The following is a 25,986-nucleotide window of genomic DNA, read 5'->3' on the forward strand; positions in this document are numbered from 1 at the left end:
TGTGACGACATTACTTACACTTCTTGCCTGTTTTTCACTACTCCCCTTGTGCTCACTATCTGCAAGATAAAATGTAGTTCCCTTCTACTGCCTGTAGTACCCTGTGACTGCTGCTTACTCAGACACGACAATAGAACCCACTGCTCTGTGATCTGCAGTGAAGAACTGCATTCAAGGCTTTTTGTTGGTAAGTAGAATGCTTACAGCTATGTAGTATAGCTGGATTGCATGCCTGCTGTCTCCTGAGATATGCCTGGGTTAGGTCAACTTAATGCCCATGATCAAATGGTCAGCTTTTTTAATAAAGGGGTTTGCTGGAGAGGTCTTGGGCCACACCATGAGGTGTAAATTACAGCTGGTGCATATCAGTTACACACAAATGAAAACATCAGTGAGATACAGGATCTGCCCTACTGCTGTTATATGAGTACAAGATATGCTCCTTTACCTACCTTTCCAGTCCATCTCTTCAGCTCCCCTTCAGTTTAGCATTGTTTACAACACTCACCTGGTTTTGCTCTTACTGCTAAATTCTTACCTAGAGAAGCTGCCACTAAAGATAACTCCCTGTTCACAAAAAGACAAAAAAGTATAGTGCACCTAAGCAATTGATAGAATGTAACCTTAATTCAAAAACATTATAACATTTTCATGTATTTTATATGTATTTTTATATTTTTAATATTCAAAAATATTTTTAAACCCAGGATCTGTTCTTTTCTAAGTTGTGGTATAGTTTTTCTGTGCTTGACTGTGAAGAGAATACCAAAAAAAAGCAAGCAAGCTAAAAGAGTCTTCTGCCTGAGGAGCACCACAGCAGAGTAATTCCCCGACTCCCACTAAACTGTCATAACTGTAGTTTCAGTGATGATAGAACAAATAACATCACCTCAAACTGTAAAACCACTGCTATGTACACACACACACACACACACACTGTACAGAGCAGCTCACATGATGCACTTTATCACTGTATGATATAATTTTCTGTTCAATTTTCTGATGTACATTGATACAGCATTACTGTTGAAGTCAGAGTATATTCTATGACATCAATGTTTTTCTTCTTAGTTTAGAAATATGATGGGCCATATAGATTTGATCATCCTATCTACCTTCCTCTCGGTTTCCATGACATCTGAAACATGTAAGTCATGTTTTAAAAATATTTTCTGGTAAGGTTTGTTCTGTAGAAATGCGTAGGCTGTTTCCAAATTGGTGGTTTTATTTTTAAGCCTAAAATTAGTGAGTTCACCTCAAGCCAGAAATCACACCTTAAAAACTAGCTTTTAATGTGTTTTCTCTGCATATTAAAATGCACCAAGCACTATCCATTTCTATGACAGCAGGTCTAGGTTCTACTTCTGCCACTTGGCACCTCTGCAAGCAGAAAGAAAAGGGTCTTCTTGAAAGAATTTGAGAGTAGGTGGTGCTCCAGGTCCCAGCTGGGCACAAACTCCAAGAGCATGCTTCAATTACACTGAACAGTGCACATGCATATGTACCCTGCTGAATCAGGGGTGTAAATGGCTGCTGTGCTCCGTAGAAATGCTCTTTAATGTCCCAAATTTGGGGGTGAAAAATGCAGTGCAAAAATAATGTTTCCCCTGCACACAGGGTATGTTCAGAACAGTAAACTCTTTCTGGTGGGACAGCTCTACTGTCTCAGCTATATAATGCTGACCAGTGACACAGTGTTTCACAGCACTCATGTACTTCTCTAGCTGAGATGCTGTTTTGTCTGAAAAATTCTGTAAGATACGATCTCTAAATATTTCTCCATATTGTCAATTTTACCATATGAATGCTTGAGTGCTAAGATTCAAGCAAATTAGATTTATTAAGATGCCATATTCTGCTGAAGAATTTGAAGATGATTTTCACTGATATAATCGAGTTTAGATGAGGTCTTTCTTTTTCTATGTCTTCCCTCTTCACACTATTTTTCCCCAAAGAAAGCTGTATTTCCAGTGTGTTCCACCTTTGGTGGGGCAATGCTGCCTTTTCTAAATCCCCTGATATGTCCCACTGTCTTTGCAAGGCTTGTGGGTGGGAAAACTTTTAAAATGATGGGGTTGGGGTTACTCAAACGTCATGTGGCTAATTTAGGTGCCTAAATTAGTAAGTGAGATGATGCTTAATATCAATGGAGATGGATCACTTTAGAAAGAACCAGAGCAGAAATGTTCATGTAGAGAGACTCACCTGATTTGTGCACCTACATGTCTAAAGCCAGCTGGAGCCAACTCTACCATAGAGTGTCATTTTTGATAGATACTGTCTATTTTGGTTCATTGTTTGGTTATCTAATCTCATTTTGATGCTCCTTTATCTACTGCAGTTCCTCTGCCAATCTCCATCTTTGTCCCGTCACCATCCTTGCTCATACTCTCATCTTTCTTTTCTCAGAATGCAATTTAACTTTCAGATTAGTGTTCATTTTCTGAAGCCAGTACAATATTCAGGTACCTGAGCACTTAAATATTTGTCAAAATTGCTTGATTCTAGTTTCTCTGGACCAATTTCAGTATTCAAAAGTAGAAGTATACTCAGTTAAAAAAAGAATTAAAAAATTTATTGTCTCACTCCCAAATTTTCTTGTGTGTGAGAATATGTAGTTTATTTTTCTAAGCTTCTTATTTGTCTCTTAATTATTTCTGGCATCTTTTCACCTTCCCATCTTCTTATCAGATTCTTCCTTTCAGGCTGTTACATTGTTTTCATTTTTTCCCACCCCATTTCCATGAACTTCAGATAGAAGATGTTCCTTTGTGGTTTTATTTTATTCTTTTTTTTTTTCCCCCTCAGGATCTAATCTACAGACTTCCTCCTATGTTTTTTTTTCCCAAGAAAAGAAAAATCAATTTTCTTTTTCTGTATTAAAAAGGCAGAACAAAAGCACTTATCTATTGTATAAATAAGTATTCATTATACAGAAGTAAGGAAAGATAACTACATTAAAGCCAGTGTTTTTCTTTGTGTTTTAATTCGTGTTTTGAATAAAAACATCATTTTAGACAAATATTTACATAATAAGCTCATTGTAAGAAATCATTATTTTTTCAATTAAATTCTCTTACTTTTTAGTGTTTGTCTGCTTAGAATCTAGGGATTTGTTTGCTTGTTTGATTGTTTGTGCCCCCCACACTGATTACTGTTTTTGGAAAAAAAAATGGCTCCATAACTCAAGGTAAACAAAATTTTTATTGAAAAACAATCTAGAGAAAATAAGCTTGCTATGCATCATCTCTGAAAGCCCAAGGAAGGTGGAGGCACATGACTGGCTTACTGATCCAGGAGTGCCAAGTTCTCTGTCTCAGTGGACAGATTTATCTGAGATGTTAATCTTTTGTTCATTTGCAGTTGATTCTATGGAAGGTGAGGCTTTGGTTATAAAATGTCCCAAATGGAGTTCGTCTGTGAAAGTCACCTGGTATCACACGGATACTAACAAAATAATTTCTGCAGAAGAGGAGGGATCACGAGTGTTTTCCATAGAACGATTTCTTTGGTTTCTGCCAACTTCGAGAGAGGATTCTGGAAACTACACTTGTGTAACACATTTGTAAGTGCTGTGTGGAGAGTGGAAGGTGTAAGACTGGCAAGAATATATATTTTAACAATATATTTTAAATATTATTTGTGGAAAAGATGCCTTTTTTTCATAAGTTTTCACCCTGCGACTGCTATTTCTTATGGCAGATCATGAAACTTAATCTGTGACTGAAATACTATAATAATTCATATGTTTATAAAATGACTCGCATTTATTATAAATATTAATATATTCCATATAAAAATGCAATCACTGACATACCTTATTCCATTTTTAAAGTTCAAGTAATCGTACAAAATCATACAACATGAGTGTGCAAGTGCACTCATACAAGCCAGGAGAATGTTTCCCAAGTCAGATTCGCTACCCAAATGACACTGGAAGAGGAAAAATTGTTTGTCCTACCATTGATAACTATAAGAATGCTACTATCATCCAGTGGTACAAGGTAAATAAAACCCTGATAGTACCAGTGTAGGCCAGAATACTGTGAAAAGCTCTTTGAAACCAAATAAATTTTTCTTTTCCAGGACTGCAAACCTCTTCAAGAACAGAGATACTACAAGAAAGAAAAATATATTTATATTGAGAACCCAAGAAAGGAGGATGATGGTTACTATACTTGTCAATTTATTTATACCCATAAAGGAAATGTATTTAATGTATCAGCAACAAGAATTTTCATAAGTGAGGGTAAGACAGTAATTCTGCATCTTGCTAAGATAAAAAGACTAATGTCAACTCAGAGCAGAGGAAACTCCTTTTGTACATTAAGGAAAAAAGGAGTTTTGTTTGGTTTGTTTTATCATCTTACTTAAGGTTTAGATGAGCTTTATTAGATGAATTTTGTGGATGGCCATCCAAATAGAGCAAGATGGAGTAAAGTCAGACCTGGTCACATTCAGTTTTTTGTTTAAAAGATCCTAATGACTCTTGTTCTGGTTCTGTGGTTGGCAGAGCTCTCTGGTAGCACATTTCTGAAATGAAGGATCTCCTCAGAGAGATGCTACAATGCTCTGCTTTCTGTTTTGTTGAGGGCAGCACAATTTGTAGCTAGGGAGGATTATCTGGTGGTCACTAGGTAAGTCATGTGTTGATGGCCTACAACTTAATGCCTCTTGGTCCATCTCAACTATCCAACATTTATTTCATGGTAGGACTGAAAACACTTTTAGATTTGTCTTGAATGAGACAAAATGAACAAGATCTATATAGCCCAGTGATTACTATGTCTCTGTAATTTTGAACATGGCCAATATGACTAAGGTGTGTGGACTTTGGGTTGCCTCTGGGATACAGTCTCCTCAGGGAGGCTTTGTATTTGGATGGTGGTCTGGGGAAGGGCACCCAGTGATTGGCAGTATCAGATTGCATCAACTCACAAAACTTCAAAATGCATCTTCAGTTCTGCAATCAGATCAGTAAAAAAAAATCAGAAAGACCTTTTCTTGGGTGGTGGTGGAGGGCTTGAGTTTGGCTTGCGTGGTTGTTTTGTTGTTGTTTAGTTAGTTAGTTAGTTAGTTTGGTTTTAAGAAGTAATGTTAGTTTACAGACTGAATATCAGGCTTTTTTGCTCTGGGGAGGCACACAACCTATGGGCAGAATGCAGATTTGGAGTGTTGACTGCTGTTTTTGCTGCTGTGTCCAGATGTCAGTAGCAGAGTTTGTTCTGATTATTCTGAGCTGGACAGAAGAGAAATTTGAGCAGAGGCCTAGTTCAGTAGCTGGGAAATGTGCCTTTCCTCATTTTCTACCTATTGCTCTACATGGTCATGCTCCATGTGATACTGTTCTGCCTAACAATTTTTGTTTGAATGTACTTCCGTCAAAGCTTCTCTGACTGGTCTGGAATGTTGTTCATCCTGGGTTGCAACAAAAATTTCTGGTTATTATTTGGCCCAAAGGCATTCAAGTTTACAAAAGCCTTTGTTACATCTGGGCAGATCTTGAGCTTGAAGTTTATCTAACTTTCTTTGGAAGTCCTTGCTGAAAGAAGAGATTGCAACATAACATGTGAAATCTGGTCTGGGTCTGGCATATCTGCTCCAGGTTTTGCTAAATTCAAAGTACTTAATGACGACTTTGAGTTTTTATCAGACCTTAAAATTAGCATGCTGATGAGTGGAGCTGTTATGTTTTGTTAATACTAGAGAGCTATGATACACATTCCCGTTGCCTTGCAGATCCACACTGATTCAGAGGACTTTCTGCCTCTGAATGCTGGCAGCTAAGAACTTGGCATAGTCAGATAGCCAGGAGGTTACTGGCTCTCTCCTGACTTCTATTTTATCATATCCAGTCAGTCTGGGAAGCAGGAACTGAAATGTGTTCCTGCAGATTTTTTAGGAAAATATGGGTTTCACAGAGATGCCTTGAGATGGAGAAGCTTAATGAGGAAAAGATTAGTAAGCAATGTGTTTGGAGTTAGGATACTGCATAAAAGAACATATTAGCTATTTCATATAATGGATGTGAGTAATTTCTCAAATGTCTCTTAAAAAAACCACCAAAACAGCTGAGAAAACACAAGCCTATAGCAGCATTTGCTCCCCCCCCTCCCCCACTCAGCAGCTAAAACAGTACTTCAAAAACTGATTTTTTTCCCTACTTTCTATGTACACAGGTAAAAATTAAATAAATGGGGAGAAAATACTGAAAATATTAACATGTTCATACTCCCCAGAAATACTTGGTTGTAGGAATAAAGCCAGATGATCCCAATAGGTATGTGAAACACTGTTAGTTTGCAATTCTGTCTTGTGTACAGATTACAAACCTTATCTTACAAAATGCATTTTCACAACTTTCTAATATGTGCTTTTTTTCCTCTTAAATTTCTAAAGAAAAATACTCACCTCTACCACCTCAAATCATATTTCCAAAGAATGAAGATGTAATAGAAGCAGAGCTTGGTGAGTACAAATTTTAATTTGTTTTTAAATTAACATTTTGTAACGGTTTAGCCAACATGGGTATCTTCAAGAAGATGTAATGATGGAACTTTCCACACAGTTTTGCCTCATAATATTTACCAGATTTAATTCACTCCAGGACCAGGGGTGTGAATTTAGATATAACTGATGGGTTGTTTAGGTATTAAGTGAAGTTTAAGGAGATTTAAATAACCTGTTCTACTCTCACTGGGATAGACTAAGATTATTCACAGAGTGAATCATTACATCTCAGCTGAAAGGTGACAGCTTCCATCCACTTCAAAGAAGGCTGTAGCTAAATCCCTCGAAACTGCTTGATGGTACTCCTAAGAGGGAAGGATGGATGGCTCTTGTGACTAGAGCTACTCCTTGTTACTTTCAGTCCCCATGTGGAGCAGTGGCTGTGTCTCTTGAGGAATGAAGGAGAGCAAGGAACTGGTTGCTGGCCTTGAGGCTGAGGAGCACCATATCCGTGTTGGCTAGCAGCGATCAGACCAGACTGCTTGGAAGATACTGGGAGGGCTGAAGGACAGGACCAAGCAGTGAACTTAGGTGTAGACAGTTGGACAGCCCATGATGTAGAGCTTGCTCCTGGCTCCCTTCTGTTTAGGGCTGTAGATGTTCTCAGAGATTCAGATTCATTCTGGGTGACTTGCACCATCAGGACAAGGCGTTTCTGGTAGGAGTGAGAGTTGTCTGGGGTTTTTCTGTAGTCAGTGGAGAAAGGTGGAACTCTCCAGCAAGAGACTGAACCCATGTGAAATCTAAATAGATAATCCAGGATGCCTGTCTCCCAGGGCAAGTGGGATGAAGCTGGGCCAGTGACATAAAGGATTTTAACTACCACTCCACTGTTTCTGTCCTACACCAAGACTGCTCTGGTAGCAGATACTGCAGGGGTCCACAGCTCTCTCTGTGCCATGTGCTGGGGCTCAGAGGCTTGCCGTGTTGACTCACATTCCCATTCATTTTTTCCTCTTTCCCCCAGTTGTTCTGTCACTCAGAAATGAGATGGTCTCTGCTCCAGGACAAGCTTTCTCTAGTAAGATGGTCAGTGCCTAGTGCTCTGTGGGCTCTGCCTATCACTCTGGCACTGCTTACATGGAGAAAATTCACTTTATTTAAAACCCACTTGCTGTACTGGTTCTATTGTTTCCTGTTTGCAAAATTGAAGGGATTTCTCCATGGTCCCTAATACCAATTCATGATCTAACCCTAAGATCTGATATTATCTAAGACTTGCTTAGATGCAGACTTACATGGAAACAATTTAACATGTTTTAATTATACCTTTTTTCAGTGCGATGGTGACCCTTACTTTGGAATAAATATTTCCTAATGGGAAATATTTAATAAGTAATTTCCTGCTTTAGTTTTGCTTGGACTGGTTTACTTTACTTTTGTCCAGCTTGAATAAAATCCAAGATAAGGCAGCACTAAAAGTCTTATGCAAGATAATATATATTGAAATTTAATTAGGTTATTTCTCTGTACATTTGTCAACCAGCATATTTTTTCTATGTTCCTCAATAGCTGATTACATGTGTCAAGCATCACAAGTAGAGGGTACGTTGCCTTCATAATAATAAATATAAATAATTACTTTTGTAATCCTTAGTGTGTTATTAGATCATTTGTTGAAAAATTCATTTTACTATTTCTTTTTGTCTCTTCTATGTACCATTCTGTCAGCAGTAGTTCAGAAAAAATATGTCAAAATTGTTATGACAAAACTCACAAGTTGTATGAAGATTTGTAGAAAAAGATGTTATGAGGAAAATAAAATCATGTTTTTCATCAAGGAATGTTTATATCTCTGTATCTTGATTAGGTGCTGTTTTGTCTCTGAAATGTCAGGCACGCCTGGGGATTAAGAAACAGCCACTGGCTGCTGTCAGATGGGATGTGAATAACATCCCAGTGAAAAGCCTTGTTTTTTATAGATTTCATGAAGAAACTCATTTGTAAGTGCATATAACACAGATTAATTTTTCTTCTAAGCAAACCGTGCCTAGCCATTAAAACCAATGGTACCAGCTCTTTCTCTTTCTGTTAGTTTTGAAGGACGTGAGAAAGAATACTATGAAGAGACCACTTTGAATATAACTGAAGTAAAAAAAGAGGATCTGCAGTCAAATTTCACATGTATAGCATTGAACACAATGTACAACACAAGAGTCACGGTGACATTACGACTCAAAGTGCAATCTGCGGGTAGGACTTTTTCATTTTGATCCTTTACAATTTGCACTCAGTTTGAAATATGTTGGTGAGTTTATTTTATTATTTGTTTCAGACAGTAAAAAAGTTTCAGTTCATAAGAAGCAAAACCAGCCTGCTTCTTCCCTACATGTTCAAGCCAGTTGCAAAATTCTTGTGGCTGAATCCTTGGGGTAAATTCTGTTGGGGAGAAAGGGGGACGTTATTCAAAGAGTATCAGTGAGAGATTAAATACTCATGACTGTATCAGCCCTGTGATAAGAATATCTTGTTTCTAGGATATTTGTCCACTGCGACAAATCAAATATTTTTTCTGGTGTAAAACCATGACAGAAAATAGGCAAACTTTAAAAACAAGTGTTTCAGCTGCTGGTTTGCCAGTTTGTTTGCCTTTCTTACTATACTGCATCCACTGTTGTGCCTTTTTTTTGACTGAATGTTGTGTGACTTACCTCTTCAAAATCTCTCTTTATCTGCTGTGAGTGCTTCTGTGTTCACTTTGTGCCACACAGAGGTGTGAGTAGCACTTCAAAGGCATTTCCTTGGTTTTGTTTTAAATTCCTGGTTCTAATAGTACTTGAAAGAGAAGAAAAATCCAGGGCAGTAAATGATAGGGACAGGGATAATCTTTGCTCATATGGGAATTTTCTTTTCTGATAGGGATAGCCAGATCCCTAAGCATTGTTGCCAACACTCCTGAATCAGAAATGCTATTTTGTCTGTGAAGGCACAAGAAGAAGCTATGATCAATGGTTTCCTTTTTCATCCCTTCAGATATGCTGAACCACCAGGAATCGTGGAATCATAGAATGGTTTGGGTTGGAAGGGACCTTAAAGATCATTTAGTCACAAACCCCGTGCCAAGGGCAGGGGCACCTTTCACTGCACCAGGTTGCTCAGAGCTCCATCCAGCCTAGCCTCAAACACTGCCAGGGATGGGGCATCCACAGCTTCTGGACAACCTGTTCCAGTGCCTCACCACCCTCACAGTAAAGAATCTCTTCCTAATATCTAATCTAAAACTACTCTCTTTTCTAGAGGACTTTGAAAAGAAATGTCAAGGCCTTTAATAGGGATTGGTTTTCTATAAGAGAGTGGTGGGAAGAGTAAAATGAAGTGTACTGTGATCACAGGATGTGCACACATCCATGTCCTGCCATATTCTCGACTGCTCATGATGTTCTACAGGATCATGACTTCAAAGCCTAGACATATTTCCTTCCTGTAGCCTGGACTGGAAGGGACATAGGTGAATTGTAACAGCAGAATAGCACCCAGCAGGAAGGTGGCAGGAAGTATTTTGGTTGGATAGGCAAGTTTGAGTGCAGCTTCACTCAGGAAGCTGGAAGCACACCACCTCTGCACTGAAGTACCTGAGTGTGGGAGTGTACTTGCAACGAGAGGGAAGGAAACTGAGTAACAGTGTCTGCTCACTAGTTCAACAATACAAGTCCCTGACTGGCCCCGGTATTACAGACTAGATGAAGGAGACCGTATAGCATATTCTGTATTCATCCTATGAATCATTGAATCTGATTTCTGTTATAGTCAAATCTTATTTTGTTTTTTATTCATAGGTCTTCAGTAAATGTTCATGAAAGCTCTTGACTGTGACCCTGCTTTCGTTGCTGCCCTTTTTGTATGGATATCTGTGCCCTTGTCCTTGTTGCTGCTGTTGACAAGATGTCTGCGTCTGCTCCTCAGCACTGTTGGTGTCAGCAATGCTATGTCCAGAAGTGGCTGTGCTCTACTTTAGTTTTCTTCACTCACTCCTCACACAGCTGAGCAATATTTATGCTAAAGCAATGCCGCTTGTCTCTGAGAATAATAAAAATGCTATAGGATTTTCTTGTGCCTCTCATCTTGTAAATGTGTAATGAAGATGTGCACGCTAATTCTTTTCTGTGTTTTGTGTGTTTGTTTTTAATAGGAAAAATTATTTTTTCCATATTTTTTTCCAAATATGGATTGCTCCTTAGTGTTTCCCTCAGTACAACTTGTGTCTGCTAGTTACTATCTCATTAATGTTTTTTTTACAGTCATTCAAAGCAGAGATAAAGTTCAGCCCAAAGCATCAGCTCTATTCTTTGTCAAAGATGTTTAATGCTAAAGCTAAGCTTTTGGCTCATATTTGGTAGACTGATGTGGACAGGATCCCTAGACCCAGATCTCTGCCTTCACTCTCTGGAAGTGCATCCACCTTAGAAGCCAGAGAATACAGAAAAAACTGCTGCTCTTCTGGAATTTGTCAGGAAGTTGCTTTCTGACATGTTTTCTCCAGCCTTTCCAATATTATTCTTTGTGAGCTGTTAGTTCTGTATTCCCATTGCTCTTGAATATAAATAGAAGATGGCTTACTCATGAACTCAGCTGCTAAATGATGCAGTAAAGTCAAATGAAACAACAGGATTTATTCAACCTTGTTCAGGGGCTTGTGGCACTTGCCCCCATTATGCCGAATGTTCATGAGCGAATTAAATTAGCGAATGTTTGGCTAATTTATTCCAGAGAAATGAGAGGTTAAGCTAGCATTACTGGGAATCAAACCTGCTCGTCCAGGAAGCACCTCTGTGGGGCTCATGTCTGACATGTTAGAAACTGCATAGGCATGTCACTTCTTTTCCAGCCTTGGTCTAATCAGTGTAACCCCAAATAGAAACAGTGTTTTTTAGGTTTGTAATTGCAGAAGTTGGTGTTGGAACAGGTTTCCTCTCTCGATGTTTATAGACACTTCATGCAATACACCAGTAATTGTAATGTTACGATGAGCACACTGTCGACAAATGCATCGGTAAGAAACAACCTCAAACTCTGATGCTTGAGTCATACCCACTGGGTAGTGGAAGGGGTTTCCTTATTTTGTGCGTGTGTGTATTGACCAGGAAAATGGATCAAATAATAAAATTTGAAGGGGTCCACAAGCATGAAGTTCCTCTGTAGGCATCATGTGACAGTGGTAAAAATATGGCCAAACTTTGCTTCAGAAGGAACTGGTTGTTTTCTTGCCCAACCTCATTGGAAGGTGTTTCCCCCGGTCTAGCTCTGGTGAGGTAAGCTTCATCACAAAGTTTTTTTTATTTCTTTCTCCCTTTAAATGCCAAAGAAAGAAATGTAAAGAATGTGAAAATCATGTTAAATTTACCTTGCATCCTACCAGAGGAAAGGGAAAATGTACTTGTAAACTCCTCATTTACATACCTTTTCTGCAGAATTTCTCAGGCACACCTTCCACTAGACCAAATTTCTCAGCACCCCATACAAGCTATTCTGGAACATTTACAGGGATGGGGCATCCACAGTTTCTCTTGAACAGCAATCTGTTCCAGTGTTTTACCACTCTCAGTGTAAAAAATGTCATCCATATATCTAGACTTAATTTATCCTTGATAAGTCTTCATCTCTGAGGTAAAGGTGGTCAGATTCTAAAGCTCTTCCATGAGCTGGAACTAAGCCCATAAAACTAGTGGAACTAGTTCCATGAAACTGGAACTAAGGTGGGTGGCTCCTTTCTTTCCCAATTTTTCTTACTCATCATTGCTATTATATGCTCCTTGGCCCTCTTGAAAGGAAAAAGCATGAGAGAACATCATCTGACTTCAGCATAGTTTATTTTATTTTTGTGACCGGGACATGTTCTGTTTTCCTGCTTGTCTAGTGTCATCTTAGTTCTTATTTGCAGATTTCATTACTTGCACATGCTTTTTGTACCCTGTTTGTGCAATCATGCCAGAAGCCTCCACTTGTCCTTTTGTAGACACATGATTTCCATGCGTAGGCTTAGATGTCTTACAAAATGGTTGTGTTATTACCAGTTTTAAAAAGTTACAAAATACTTAAACATCATTGTCAGCTGTAGTTGTTAGTGTAAGTAGGTCTGGATTCAATGAAGTGAATACTAATTATATACTGTATAATATGCTTCTAGTTTAGAGGTCTGTGTGTTGGCTGTGCCAGCTGGGGAAGGGAAAAGCTTTGTCATCTCTGTTTTGAGGTCCCAAAAGCTGTAATAGAAATAAAAATATGAGGCTAAAGCTTCAGCACACAGGTTAACTTCTCTGTTGCTAACAATATATTCCTCTACTTTGCAGAGGTTCTTCCTACTGTCCTCCTGATTGCAGGATCTCTAGTTCTGCTAGGTGCAATAGCAATCTCAGTTATACTTTACCAGTCTCTCCAAGCTGATATTGTCCTGTTGTATCGGGAGATATTCCAGCCCGACTCAGTCAAGGATGGTAAGTAATATTTGAGAAAGAAAGTTTAAAAAAAGGAAAATGACAAATTATAGAGAAAGTAATTTATTTGATAGCTGCTTACTAACTCACGGCTCCTGAATCGGATTCCTCTCTTTTTTATGCCTTTAGTAAGGAGAAGTCATACATAGCTCTGCAATTGCTTTACATTCCCTTGCTTCCTGGTTTCTGTAGTGCTGAATTGCATAAAAGAGGGATTCAGTCCTGGTTTTGTAGTTTTTTAAATGAGAAGATTTGCCAAAAAATATTGAGCATTGAAAATCTGATTTACTGTGCTATTAACTGTACTTACTATGTGCTTTCTAAAGCAAAGGAACAAACCTGCTGGCTGACATGTTAAAGGCACAGGTTAGAACAATACAGTTTTTATAGGCCAAAAAGAAAAATACCAGTAGCGTGGAAGACATTTCTGGAGGAATACATCCCTCCTAACGTTATTGATGGAATTCAGACATCTAAATTTAATTGCAATCAAGGTGCACACATGCAATTTTTCATCATAGGCATGAAACCTGGAGATCTGTGGCTGGGTTCAGCTGTCTAACTGTAAGCAGTTGGTGCTGCCTTACGGCTTAAGCGAGACCTGAACCCCTCTTCAGGGGGCAGCTGAAGGGCAGGCAGTGCCTAATGACATGATGAGGTATATATTTTTAAGGGACCAAATCCAGCTAAATGGACAATATTTAAATCTGAAGCTGGCTCTTACCACACATGTCTGTGTGGTAGATATCTACAGCTGATCTAGTTGCTTCTCTTTAAAGAGGAAAGAAGTATGCTTTTAGGGCAGTTTCCATTTAAGTATATTTTAGGATGAAATGAATCAGACTCTGGAAATGGACATTTCATTATTATTACAGAATCATAAAATCACAGATTCACAGAATCAGTGAGGACCTCTGAGATAATCGAGTCCAACCTATGACCAAACACCACCATGTCAGCTAGACCATGGCACTCAGTGCCACAGCCAGCCTTTCCTTAAACACCTCCAGGGATGGTGACTCCAACACCACCCTGGGCAGCCCCTTCCAATGCCTAATCATCTTTTCTCTGAAGAAATTCTTTCTAATGTCCAACCTAAACCTCCCCTGGTACAGTTTGGCATTATGTCCTTTTGTCCTGTCACTGGTTGTGACCAACAGGCAGAGTTTTACCTATTGGTCACAGCTGGTTGCCTGGGAGAAGAGGCGGACCCCCACCTGGCTACAGCCGCCTTTCAGGTGGTTATGGAGAGCAATAAGGTCAGCCCTGAGCCTCCTCTTCTCCAGACTAGATAACCCCAGCTCCCTCAGCTGCTCTTCATAGGATCTATTGTTAGGATGGTTTGAGCAACAACCTCAGTCCCAAAAGAAAGAAAGAAACCTCACTGGAAAGAAAGAAACATTTGGGATTAGAATAAAAACGCTGTAATGGAAAACTTAATTGAGAGACATGAAGCAAAGAATGAAATAAATATTTAACTTTGTGCTTGGTTCTGACTCTAAGATTTTTTCCTAAGTAATGGGGTTTTCACTCAGGAGGATGATATGTTGTGGGAATGATGAATCATTTCTTCATGATGGAAGAATTTAAATGGAATATCTTGTCCTGAGAGACAAAGCCTGTTAATAGCATATTGTATCAGTGAAATAACAAATGCTGAGCTTCATTGCTGTATCATGCTAATACACATAAATCAACTGAAATCTTCTCCATATTCTTTGGGATACAGCCTTCACAATACAAAGGTCAGGTTCTCCAAAGCTACAAACACACAGGACAAAACAACTGAGCATGGAAAACACCAAATATACACAGTCTTTAGTTTTCAAACATGTACTGGATGATATACATTATTCAGATTGGCCAGAACTTCTTCTTAGATCTCTATTAGTAATTAATATTTTTATTTCTCTCCTACTTTTTGCAATAGACAGCTCTAATTCATATTAGCACAACACTCCTTCTTCTTGTTTTGCCTTACAGATGGGAAGATATATGATGCGTATGTTATCTACCCCAAAAACCACACCAGTGAAGCTAATTTTGTGGAATATTTTGTTTACCAAATCATGCCAGATATTCTAGAAGATAAATGTGGATATAAACTGTGTATTTATGGGAGAGATATATATCCTGGAGAAGGTAAGTTTCAGATCTGATTACTTGTCAAGCTTGACCAAATTGTGATTCTAATCCCTTTTAGGTGTATAAGAGGTCACTTTACATCCCTGACCTTGATGCTCATCTCCTCAGCAGCCATCTGTCTGCTCTTTCAGGCTAGGTGACACAAGGCAAAGCAAACTACAAGGAAGGGGCACAGACTTCTTATCATCTTGGCATGTGCAGGAAATATGACCCTGAGTGTGACTCTTCTAAATATACAGTTGCTCTTTGGAAAGTCTAACTCTGCACAGACATTATCTGGGCAAAGCCACAACCAAACTGTGCATGAGTTGGCTTAGCTGTCTACAAGACAAGGAAGAGGAGAAACCCACAAACCAGGTTGAGGAGATATGTTTGCTGCTATCACTTGCGAGTTCTCAACCTTTTGTGAGGGCATTAGAGTCGCAGGAAGTTCAGCTTCTTTTCACTGACATGTTCTATTTTCCCTTCACACAATTCCCAGCATTAGTTCAGGAGAGAATTGGTATGCTTTATACCTGCTTTCTTGTCTTTCAGGATGAAATCATGTTATTTAATCTGGGCTAATTTCCATATAGACACCCTTCACATTATTGCATATGATTGCTGTCATCTAGGTGCTATCTGCTTTCCTCCAGAGCTGACTTGTCTGTTTATCTTGTGCTCTTGTTCTTCTGTAGACCATATGTTTTCTCTCTGTCAGTGAGCCAGCATGAAGTCTAAGCTGGTGCATTTTCTGTTTCCCATTTCTGAAATCATCTGCATTGGGCCAGGTGTCATTCATCTGACCTGGGCTGAGGCTGAGATCTTTGATGCCCTTCTGTTCTGGAAAGTTGTGAAAGGGCTGCCTGGCCTTGGGAAAAATTAAGGTAAAGAAAAGTTGCAAAAATTGTTGAGCCAGAGCATTCCCAGATCCGGCACAAGGAACTAACTGTAGCTCACAAAACTGTCAATGGCAAAAACTTACACCACTTGTAGTGGTCTGGCATGCCCCAGCAAAGGAGAAGAGGGTACATATGGAGCTGGCTGATGCATGTGCAAATCAGTTGGCTTGTTAAATAATTGTTGCATAGAATTTCCTCAGCTGGGCCACCACTTCTTTTCTTTTGGCCCAGCATCACATGTTCCCACCAAAACAACTCCAGCTTTCAGCATACAGACCATCAGAACCTCTTATAACTGGGATGAGTGTTTCACTGGACAGGCATTCATTTACAGTCTACCTCCCATAGACATCCCAGCAGGTCATTGAGAAAAGCAGCTCCCAGAGGCTTGATGTGGAGATTTCCAAGCTGGCCCAGAAGTTTTTTCCATAGCACACTGGCTCTTGAGCTTCTGGCGTTCAGCACCTCCAACATCACAGTGACAGTGGCATTTATCAGCTGTCCTTAATATGGCAGTGGGTAATTCAAACACCTTCAGCTGTGCTGACACACAGATGCCTTGCAGTTCTTGATCTACCCCTGCAGGGTGAAGACCAACATAATGCACAGATTAGCATATAAATTAGCACACGATAACTCAGGACAATTAACTGTAATTAACTCTAACCCCACCTGTAAATAAGCCTCTTAGAAGCAAGTCACCCAAAAGTCTCCTAATGACTAGTTTTCACGAGTAAGTATTGTAAGATCATTTCTAAGGCATTAAACTTGGTACAGCATGATTCCTTACATGGAGGCTGTAGATCAAACACGAATTTGATACAGTCAGATCTACTGGACTTGACCTAGGTCACTGGACTAGAAATTCCTAACAATACTTAAAAGCAGTGAAAATAATTTTTCAGCCAAAGAAAACATTTGAAATGAAAACTGTATGTTTTGGGCTTTTTGCTTTTCTCTCCCCCTGCCCTATCTCCTTTGGTTGGTTGGTGTTTTTTTGTCTTTTGGACCGGTTTCGGGAGTAAAGTCTTTTTCTAATAAATAAACTGTACCAGACTGAAGTGAGATAGAAGTTATTTCTGGTTACAAAGCAATGAAAATGGAGTTTCCAATCACAAAAGAATTTAAAAAGAAATAACACATTGTACCTTGCTAGATGCAGCCAGTGCAATTGAGAAGAGGATACAGAAGAGCAGACGGCTGATCATCCTGCTAACACACCAGCTGATTCATTCAAAAGAAGATGCTTATGATCAACACATTGCTTTATACAATGCTCTCATTGAAAATGACACAAAGGTGATCCTTCTGGAAATGGAGACAATTGGGACTTATGGGAATCTTCAGGAATCTCTTAGGTTTATTATTAAGCAGCAAGGTACCATCAAATGGAAAGAGGAGCACACAGTGCACCCCCAGTCCCCCAGTTCTAAGTTCTGGAAACAGGTGAGGTACCGTATGCCGCTGACATGCAGGTCCTCACACTCAGCTAACGCCAGGTGAACAGTTTTGGAAAACAGTGCTGAACTATTAGAATGGACTACAAGCCCACAACTGTTTTTCCTTTCAGAAGGTATGTGATTCTACAGTCTGGAAGTCTGGCTGTGTTTATTGAACTTTTTTTTCAGTCCTTCAATTGAGTAATGATAAGGCAAATTGATGGAAGAGGTCTAGGAAACTGAGGGAAGATTTTATAGTATGGTGTGAGAGTTCTGTAAAGAAAAAGTTCTAGATTTTGTGGAGAACATGTCACAGGAAACCAAATGTACCTATACTATTTCTATATATAGTTATATATAACAGAAAGTTATGATTGTGAATAACTGAATGCCTTGCAGGTTTACTTCAGCTTTATAATGCAGTTGATAAAATATAAATGCCTTCTGTATTATTTGACTAGAAAGTATAATGTGTATTTTGCAACTAGAAAGTATAATGCTATGCTTTTGTTAACTTTTTTCCCTGACACTTATTCCTTTTTGATTCAATAGTGATACTCACAAGACGAAATTTTATTTTTCTTAGTATGGATGTCTCACTAAAGGCTCTTTTGAGACTGATATGAATACAGCATTAAAAAAATGCAGTTTTAAGGGAAATAAATGCACTAATATATATAGGTATTTTATATGCATTTTAAAATATTTTATATATCTATTAAATTGAGTCTCTCACAAAGGGGAGATTTTAAATCTTTCAGGTACAATAACCATGCTGTTACTCTAATTATTATCTCCAGATAGAAATAACATATTAAAATTTAGGATTTTGGTACACTGATAGCACTCCTTTAAGCTACTGAAAAAATTGTAGTGCTTTTTTATAACAAGAAATATCCACCTTTTTTCCATGCTTTGGCCTCATGTGTAGTTATACTTTCTTCTGATAGGAAATAACCTTAGAGGTAAAGGTCAGAGCCAAAACTTCTTCTGGTTCAGGGTAGTATGAACAAGATGTATTCTAGTACAGGTATCCCTGCAAACTTTAATCTTTTTTAGCTTTTCAAACCCAGGAAATTCTTACTGTCAGAGAAGGCTTAGTTTTCAGCTTTAGACTTGCTACGGAATGGACTTAAAAAGTGAAAATTAGATGCAGAACACTTATTGTTACCCAGTCCAGGATTACAGAACAGGCAAGTTCTTTTCTTTCGCTGTAAGTTTTTATTGAATATTGATCTTCAGACTTATGGAGAGCTATTTGGAATAGAAAAAATGTGCATAAAATATATGTATAGATATTTTTCGGCATTCAATTAAAAGATCTATGGCAACCTAGACAGTTTTTCACTAATGAATCTATTTTCAAGTGTTCATTCACTCATCACTCACTTCACCACAACTATAAAGCATTTCATGTTGCATTTTGTTATTGCCTCATTAGATTTAGTGCAGTGTTGGGTCCTGTTCCTAAAGATACCTCTGGATAAACCTTACTGTCTCTGGGGAGGCTCCACAAAATGGATTCATGCCAGTGTGAGACTTGGTTTATTCCTACAGTACCATTTCTTCCCACAGAGAGAATACTAACACTAAGGCATAGTAAAAACAGGAAAGCCTGTTGCTATAAATTTACTATGAAGATTTTTCACATAAGCTTCTGAGCAAGACAGAATATTCACCTCCAAGATTATCACAGGATAAGTTTTTAATATGGTTTGAGTCCTGGGCATGTAATGAACAAGAAAGGATGACAAGTGAGAATCTTGGAAACGAGAAGCCTGGGATGAATTTTAAGCTGGAAAGGGATGAGGAGAAGGTACAGTGAGGAAGTGCATGGGATCAGCAATGAGCCAAATCACTCTGAAACAAACTGATGTATCATTGACTTCTGTAGTCAGTGTAGTCATTGTGGTAAAAAACCAAACTCACTACATGGCTCTTGTGGTGATGCTACTTTTTTTCAAGTTTTGTGGTCAGCCCAGAAAAAAAAAGAGGAAAATTGTAGGAACCCAGAGTGCAGAGAATATTTCTCTGCCTGTTTTGAAGGGTTTTTACCCCCCTGAACAATACTGTTTTGACCTTCGTCCATGGAAAAAATTGCCAACTATCAGGCAAGAACTAGAAAATACAATGGTGTGAATTAGGTGATAGACTACTATGTAAGATTGTCACAAGGTGAAAAATTTAGAGGTTTTGGGCTTCTCTTTGTAGTAAATAGATAAGAGCAAAAAACATCAAAATGGAGGATTATGGTTGTTCTCCAAACCTGCTTCTTCTTCTTCTACTACTCCATATTCTGCAGTAAAACTTATTTGGGATGATTGGACAAAGAATTCCACAGTTCCTGCCTGTGTTACTGAATAATTGGTAGGAAAGTGAAAATAATGTACGTTTTTAGTAACCATTGGTTAAATTATCTTTAAAAGGCTGTGTAAATCTTGATAATTAGGCTTTCTGCTGCATTCTCTGCTCTGTGCTGTGTCTGGGTCATGCTAGTGACTCTGTTTCTCTGGTAAGACTTAATAAACAACTATCTAGCAGCAGTGAAGGCTGAAAGTCTCCATTTGTTTCTCGAACTAACTCCTAGCAAGGACTTTAAAAACTCTCTCCCATCAGGAGAGATTTAATTTATGCCACAGGCTGTGGCAGAAAATAATTCTTATTGTGGTTTGCCAGCAGTGAACAAAATGGCCTTGACAGAAAGAAAAGGAGCAAATTCTGAGAGTGACAAAGAACATTTACAGGACCAGGGGGGTGAGTATGTGACCATAACAATGACTAAAAAATGTTGCAGTTGTCACAGTTTCTTTTGTTATTCCTTGGTGTTTAGTAAAGAAATATGAGTTATACATTAAAATGGATGTCTTTCTACAGATGTTATCATATTTGTAATGTTAGAGAGAAAGCACAAAAAGTACTGTGGAATACTTTTACAGCATCTTTACAGTGTCAGCACCACTGAGGCCACATCAGGAGTTCTGTGTTCAGTTCTGAGCTCCTCAACAGGACATGGACATTCTGCAGTGAGTACAACAAAGGGCCTTGAGTTTGGTGAAGGAATTGGAACATCTTTCCTATGAAGAGAAGCAGAGAAAGCTGGGACTCTTTAGCCTGGTGAAGTCCCTCATCTGAAGGGAGGGTACAAAGAAGAGGGAGTCAGGTTCTTCTCAGTGATGGCCATTGACAGGACAAGAGGCAATGGGTGAAAACTTAAAAAAGGGAGGTTCCCTCTGAACATCAGAAAGGTTTTTTTTTTTTACAGTGACGGTGGCCCAGTACTGGCACAGGTTGCTCAGGGAAGTTGTGGAGTCTCCAGCCTTGGAGATACTAAAAAATCTCCAGGGTTAGATTCTGGCCAATCTTGGGCAGGGGGGTTGATGAGATTACTTCCAGAGGTGCCTTCAACTCTCAATCATTCTATGATATGCAACTTACACAGAACCTAGATTTTCAAAAACACTTTTTTGATTAAAATTGGCTATTTTTACACTAAGAAGTCTGCCTTCACAGAATAACAGAATGACAGTCTGCTCTGTGCAAAACAAAACAAAACCAAAACAAACAAACAAGTCTTCTTCCAACATAGAAATAAATAAACATAGAAATAATAACATAGGAATAAATATAGAAATCTTATAGAAGATTCAGTTTGGATGCTTTAAGCTTAAACTAAACAGCACCAAGGCAATTTTGTTGCTTAATTATATTGTCCACAAAGAGTTTTAATGTTCTTCAGTTTCTGCCCTGTGCTTCTCTGGTTTTGGCACCCCAAGGTGGAGAGCAGATTTGCTTTAACTTCTTTAATAGAGCAGAGTCATCCTGCCCTCTCCTGGGTGAATAGGGACCCAGAGATTCTGACCAGCTAGAAATCCTATAGGTTTGAGATTTTATGTTCCTACAGCTCACATGGTTGTGAAGCCCAAGAGACTGACCACTTAAAGGAAGTTTTTAGAAATTTTTGGAAGTTTTCGTAGCAAGCTATTATTTGTAGTATATGCAACATTAATTTCTTACTTTTCATTGAACAAAGCCTGTTTGAAAGATGATGTGTAAAATTGATAGTATATTCAATTGAATGTACAACTGTATGTTCCTGATTCTTTCAAGGGTTGGAAAACTACAGCTGTTGTTTTAGATACATATCATGCATGTCCAGCTGTGTTTTGGACAGTGGGAGGACACTGGATGCTGCATATCTTATATTGAGCAAGGTCTTTCACACAGTCTCTGTTAGATAGACAAATCCACAAAAGTGAGCAGAAAAACAGTGGGACTAAAGTCCCTGTGGGACCAACGCGTTGTGACCAGTGTACAAACCTCAGCTCACAGCAAATCACTAGAGACATCCCTCAGGGAGTGTTATCAGTACCAGGACTGTTTAACATCCTTATTGATGACCTTGACAATGGGACAGACTGCACAACCAGTGGATTTTTAGACAGAAAATCAAACTGTGGAGGGATACTTGACCCACTGAAGCACAGGGCTGCTGTTTTGGACAGCAACAGGCTGAAGAAATGGACTGATGAGAAACTCATGAAGTTCAATCCAAGGCATGTGCAAAGTGCTGCATCTGAGATGGAATAAACCCATTCAGCAACGCAGCCTGGAGGTCAACCTAACACAAAATAACTTTGTGGAAATAGACTGGATGTCCTGGTTGACACTAAAGTGGACATGATTCAGCAGTGTATCCCTGCGACTAAGGCGACCAACTGCGCCCTGCACCTTACTAATGAGAATGTAGCTGTGGAAAGTGGTTATTCCCCAGAATGCAGCATTTGTGAAATCATCTCTGGGGCACTATGTAAAGTTTTGGGCTCCCCAGTACAAGTGAGGTACTGACATATTGAAGTCCAGGGGAAGACCACCAAGAGCCAAGATCATACAGGGAGAGGACAAGAGGCCCTGTTTCCATCTACGAGAATCTAATGAAAAGACAGAGAGAATGGATGGAGCCAGACTCTTCTCAAAGGAGCACAGAGATAGGACAAAAAAGTAACTGGCAGTAATTAGAACATGAGAAATTTGTATTATGTATTAGGAAAAACACTTTCACCATATGTATGGTCCAAAGCTGGAACATGTACCCAGAGAAGCTGCGGAATCCCCACCCTTGTAAGTGTTCGTGTCTCAGTTGTATGCACCCTGAAGAGGGGCTGGACCTGAGGACTCCCAGAGGTCCCTTCAAACCTGAATTACCCTGTGATGCTGTGATATGGAGGAAAGTTTGAAAGTGTCCAACTTCAGTATTTTAATATTTATGAGAAACATATGAGGCTCTAACAGACACATTTTCAGTTTGTAACCTGCTCTTTTGATATCAGGGGAAGATAATGCTGAAAAACTATTGAATATAATTTAACCTCTGCTAAGAATTAATATAACTTGTATATAGAGATAATAGGAGTAGTTTAAGAAGGACTACTGCCAGCTAACAGCAAACAGGTTTAAACCATGGTTACAGGAGTTGGATGTGTTGCAATTTCTGATGGAAATAGTTTCAGTTTTTCATTTAGCACCTTGGTATAGCTTATGTTGGATGGAAAGGAAGTGAAAAACTGTGAAGTAACAGGTCTTCCCTAACTGGTTGATCAGGTTGTCAGAGCTTCCTTCAACAATCTGTTTTCCAATATTAGTGCAAACTTTCATGTTCATCATGGCATTTTCAAAATGAAAATCTAAGCTGTAGCTATTTTTAGTCAAGTTACATATCTATTACCAGACTAAAGTTTCTCTATTAAAATTGTATTAGTCAGAGAACTAAAAAGTGTGAAGTTTATTCTCCTTTCACATATATTCATGTATCACAGAGCTAGCTATGACAGTTGAAAGGACCAATTGAACACAGCTCTTTCTGCAATGCAGATTAAAGTTCAAAAAACTTGTGAGGGTTTCAAAAGAGTATGAATGCACATGAGAGAAAATGCGAGAAAAGCTCACGGAAAATATTGCTGTAAAAGACTAAGTCAAAAAAAAGAAGTTTCAAAACTGTCACTATGAAGACTTAGTCTGTGGAAGTAAAAAGCTAATGACATTTTACTTTATGGTTTTATTTATTGACTGCTAAATAGTTTCCAAACTGTCTTATAAAATCATTATCATCTTTATGATACCTACTTTCTTTTTGGTTTTAAAATCAGGTACTAAGTCATAGAACCAAAAGCACTATAAAGTACCTTTTACACATTTTTAAAGTAGTCATAGTTAGTTGTATCCTTAGCTTACTGTCCTGAAATTGTGCTGATTTATGTTAACCAAAGGTCTGATTGTTGTTATATACATATTGTTTCAATCTGTGATGAGGAAAAAAATGAGATGAGACAGTAAAACACTCCAGGGTTTCTTTGCTTCACCTCTGCAATGAAAATATGCAAGACAGCCAGCTCTGTGTAATCCCTCCCTCCTTTTTAGTGTAACCTGTTTGTTTTATGTCTAGCCTGATCCCTCTTGTTGCAATTGGAACCTTTTGCATTAGGAGTCGTCCTGGGTAAAAAACCCAAAAGATAGCTGTCACCAAGCAAATTTCTGAAGATGAAAAGGGTGATATGAAAATAAAAGAATTCTTGAGGGAATGACTTTTTCCCACTGTTACCAAATTAACTTTATTTAGAAGTATATTGAACAGTACTTAGCAGATAAACTATGCAATGTAATTAACAAAGGCAAGCATTCATTTACTCAGGAACAGGACTCAAACAGGAAATATGCCTGTCAGAAACCCCTGGTGGAACCACAGTTCCAATGTATCAACGTTTGGCTAACAAGCCGACTCAACTAACGGCACCACGGCTTATTTAAAGTGAATACATGCACTCACTTTGCGGTAACGGAACTACAAAATGTTTCATGTCTTGAAAGTTTTCCTTATTGTCCCCATGAAGGGGATGGTAGCACAGAAAAAAATAGCACTCAAATGGGGACATTTATCATAAAACCAATATAGTATCATGTCTTTTGCCTTGTCTATTTTCCTCCACACCATATTTTGTATTTTTTTTTTGTGGGATGTATTTTTTTTTTCTTTTTTTCTGTGTGTGTGTCTTTTGAGGTCTTTGCAGAACATCAACCTTTCAGTTTTAGCTCTTTGCACGTCCTCATTCTCAAACCAGGCAGCGAGGTGGGGAGGAAGCCGTAGCAGAGATAAAAGTTGGTATTCTCAGCCCAATATACTCGTTCGTAGCACTCCGTCCTACCTCCACCACACTCCTTGGAAAAGTCCTACAATGGGCGCTCAGCAGAAAGGCGGAGGAGGAGGCGTTTCAGCTGAAGACAACGGAAGACAATCATCTCCTTACGGCTTTTCTTCCCCTGGAAGGTTGTGAGAAGGAAGGCACACGCACACACCCACACCCCCCTCTCCGTCTCCTAGAAGTTGATCATCGCTCGCTCTGCTGGCGGGGCGCGCCTCTGGGTTTCCCAGGGCCGGGTGGCCCCCTCGCCAAGCCGGGCAAGCTGCCTTGCTGCCGCAGCCAGGTAGGGCAGGGGCGGGCAGCGCGCTGGGGGAGGCAAGGGCCGGGCGCGGGCGGCTCCTTCTCCCCTCCCTCGCAACCGAGCGCCTGCCCCGGTCAGGGCATCCCTGCGGGTGTGCCCCGCGCCGCCCTCGCTGGCCGGGGATCTCTCCGGGCCACCCTGCCCGTCCCCAGCCCTGCCCGTCCCCAGCCCTGTCTCTCTCCCACCCAGCCGCGCTTCCCTGTCCGCGGCACTGCCCGGCACTTCCCAGAACCACCTGGCTCGGACACCTCTCTCCGGGGTCCGTTATATAATTTTTCCTCATTATAGAGCTGCCATAAACAGGTTAGCCCTGAAAATGGCTTATTTCAACACACAGTCCCTGTCGCCCTGTCTGGGCTGTCTGCAGCCCTTTCCCTCACACCTGGGTGGCTTTGGAGGAGGATGGGCTCCTTCAGCGCTGTTGTAGGTGGTAGGAGCAAAAGATAATGCCTAAAGCATTTCTATATCAGCTCTCAAATGTCTCATTTAGAAAAATTATTAATATTAAGGACTTGCCTTTACCTTTCCATTAATACCAGCAGAAATTATTTTCTCACATCTCCCTCTTCTGTTTTCCTTCCTGCAATCAGCAGTTCTCTTTTCCTTTTTTCAGAAGGTTTTTCAAACTGAAATATCTATGCATTCACCTGCTGAGAGAGACAACTCTCTGTTTCAGTGATGACTAAAACTCAGAAGAGTTATAAGTTCAAGTTGCAGCTCCCTGGAGTTTGGAAGACTCCCTCTCCTTCCACTTTCCACCTGTCAAGACTTGCATAGTAAGTAAACAGCTTTGCTTGTCTTCTTTGAAATTAAGACAGATTTTCATTTTTACCAAGAAATTGCAATCCTGGCAGAATGGTGCTTGGATCTAATATGTCTAAGACAACTGTTTGTTAAATATTTTTGTTTTCTTCATGAATGCTGAGAAAATTATGACTCTGTGTAGTAATATTTAGAAAATACTTAAATTCCACAGGAATTCCTTAAAGAGGAAAGATTAGTGCTTTCCTCCCTTGACCCGAAGATGATTGTTAGAGCAGTCTCATGTTCAGAAGAATCTGTTGTGTTTTTTTAAAAAAGGAAGTC

General features: G+C 39.3%; 1 protein-coding gene across 1 annotated transcript; it reads left to right on the top strand.

Moving 5' to 3' along the window:
* Positions 1-1,077: 1,077 nt before the first annotated feature.
* On the top strand, positions 1,078-25,188 carry LOC309570830 (interleukin-1 receptor-like 1; the record flags this gene model as incomplete). Its single annotated transcript, XM_082277842.1, has 12 exons — positions 1,078-1,147; positions 3,364-3,565; positions 3,836-4,004; positions 4,087-4,249; positions 6,400-6,468; positions 8,321-8,453; positions 8,546-8,703; positions 12,798-12,941; positions 14,925-15,083; positions 17,124-17,466; positions 22,053-22,244; positions 24,519-25,188. The coding sequence occupies exons 1-12, from the start codon at positions 1,081-1,083 to the stop codon at positions 25,186-25,188; spliced, it is 2,469 nt and encodes an 822-aa protein (XP_082133968.1). The 5' UTR covers positions 1,078-1,080.
* Between the last annotated feature and the right edge of the window lie 798 nt (positions 25,189-25,986).

The sequence above is a fragment of the Coloeus monedula genome (genome assembly GCF_965178545.1).
Source record: "Coloeus monedula genome assembly, chromosome: 3".
NCBI classification, from domain to species: Eukaryota; Metazoa; Chordata; class Aves; order Passeriformes; family Corvidae; genus Coloeus; species Coloeus monedula.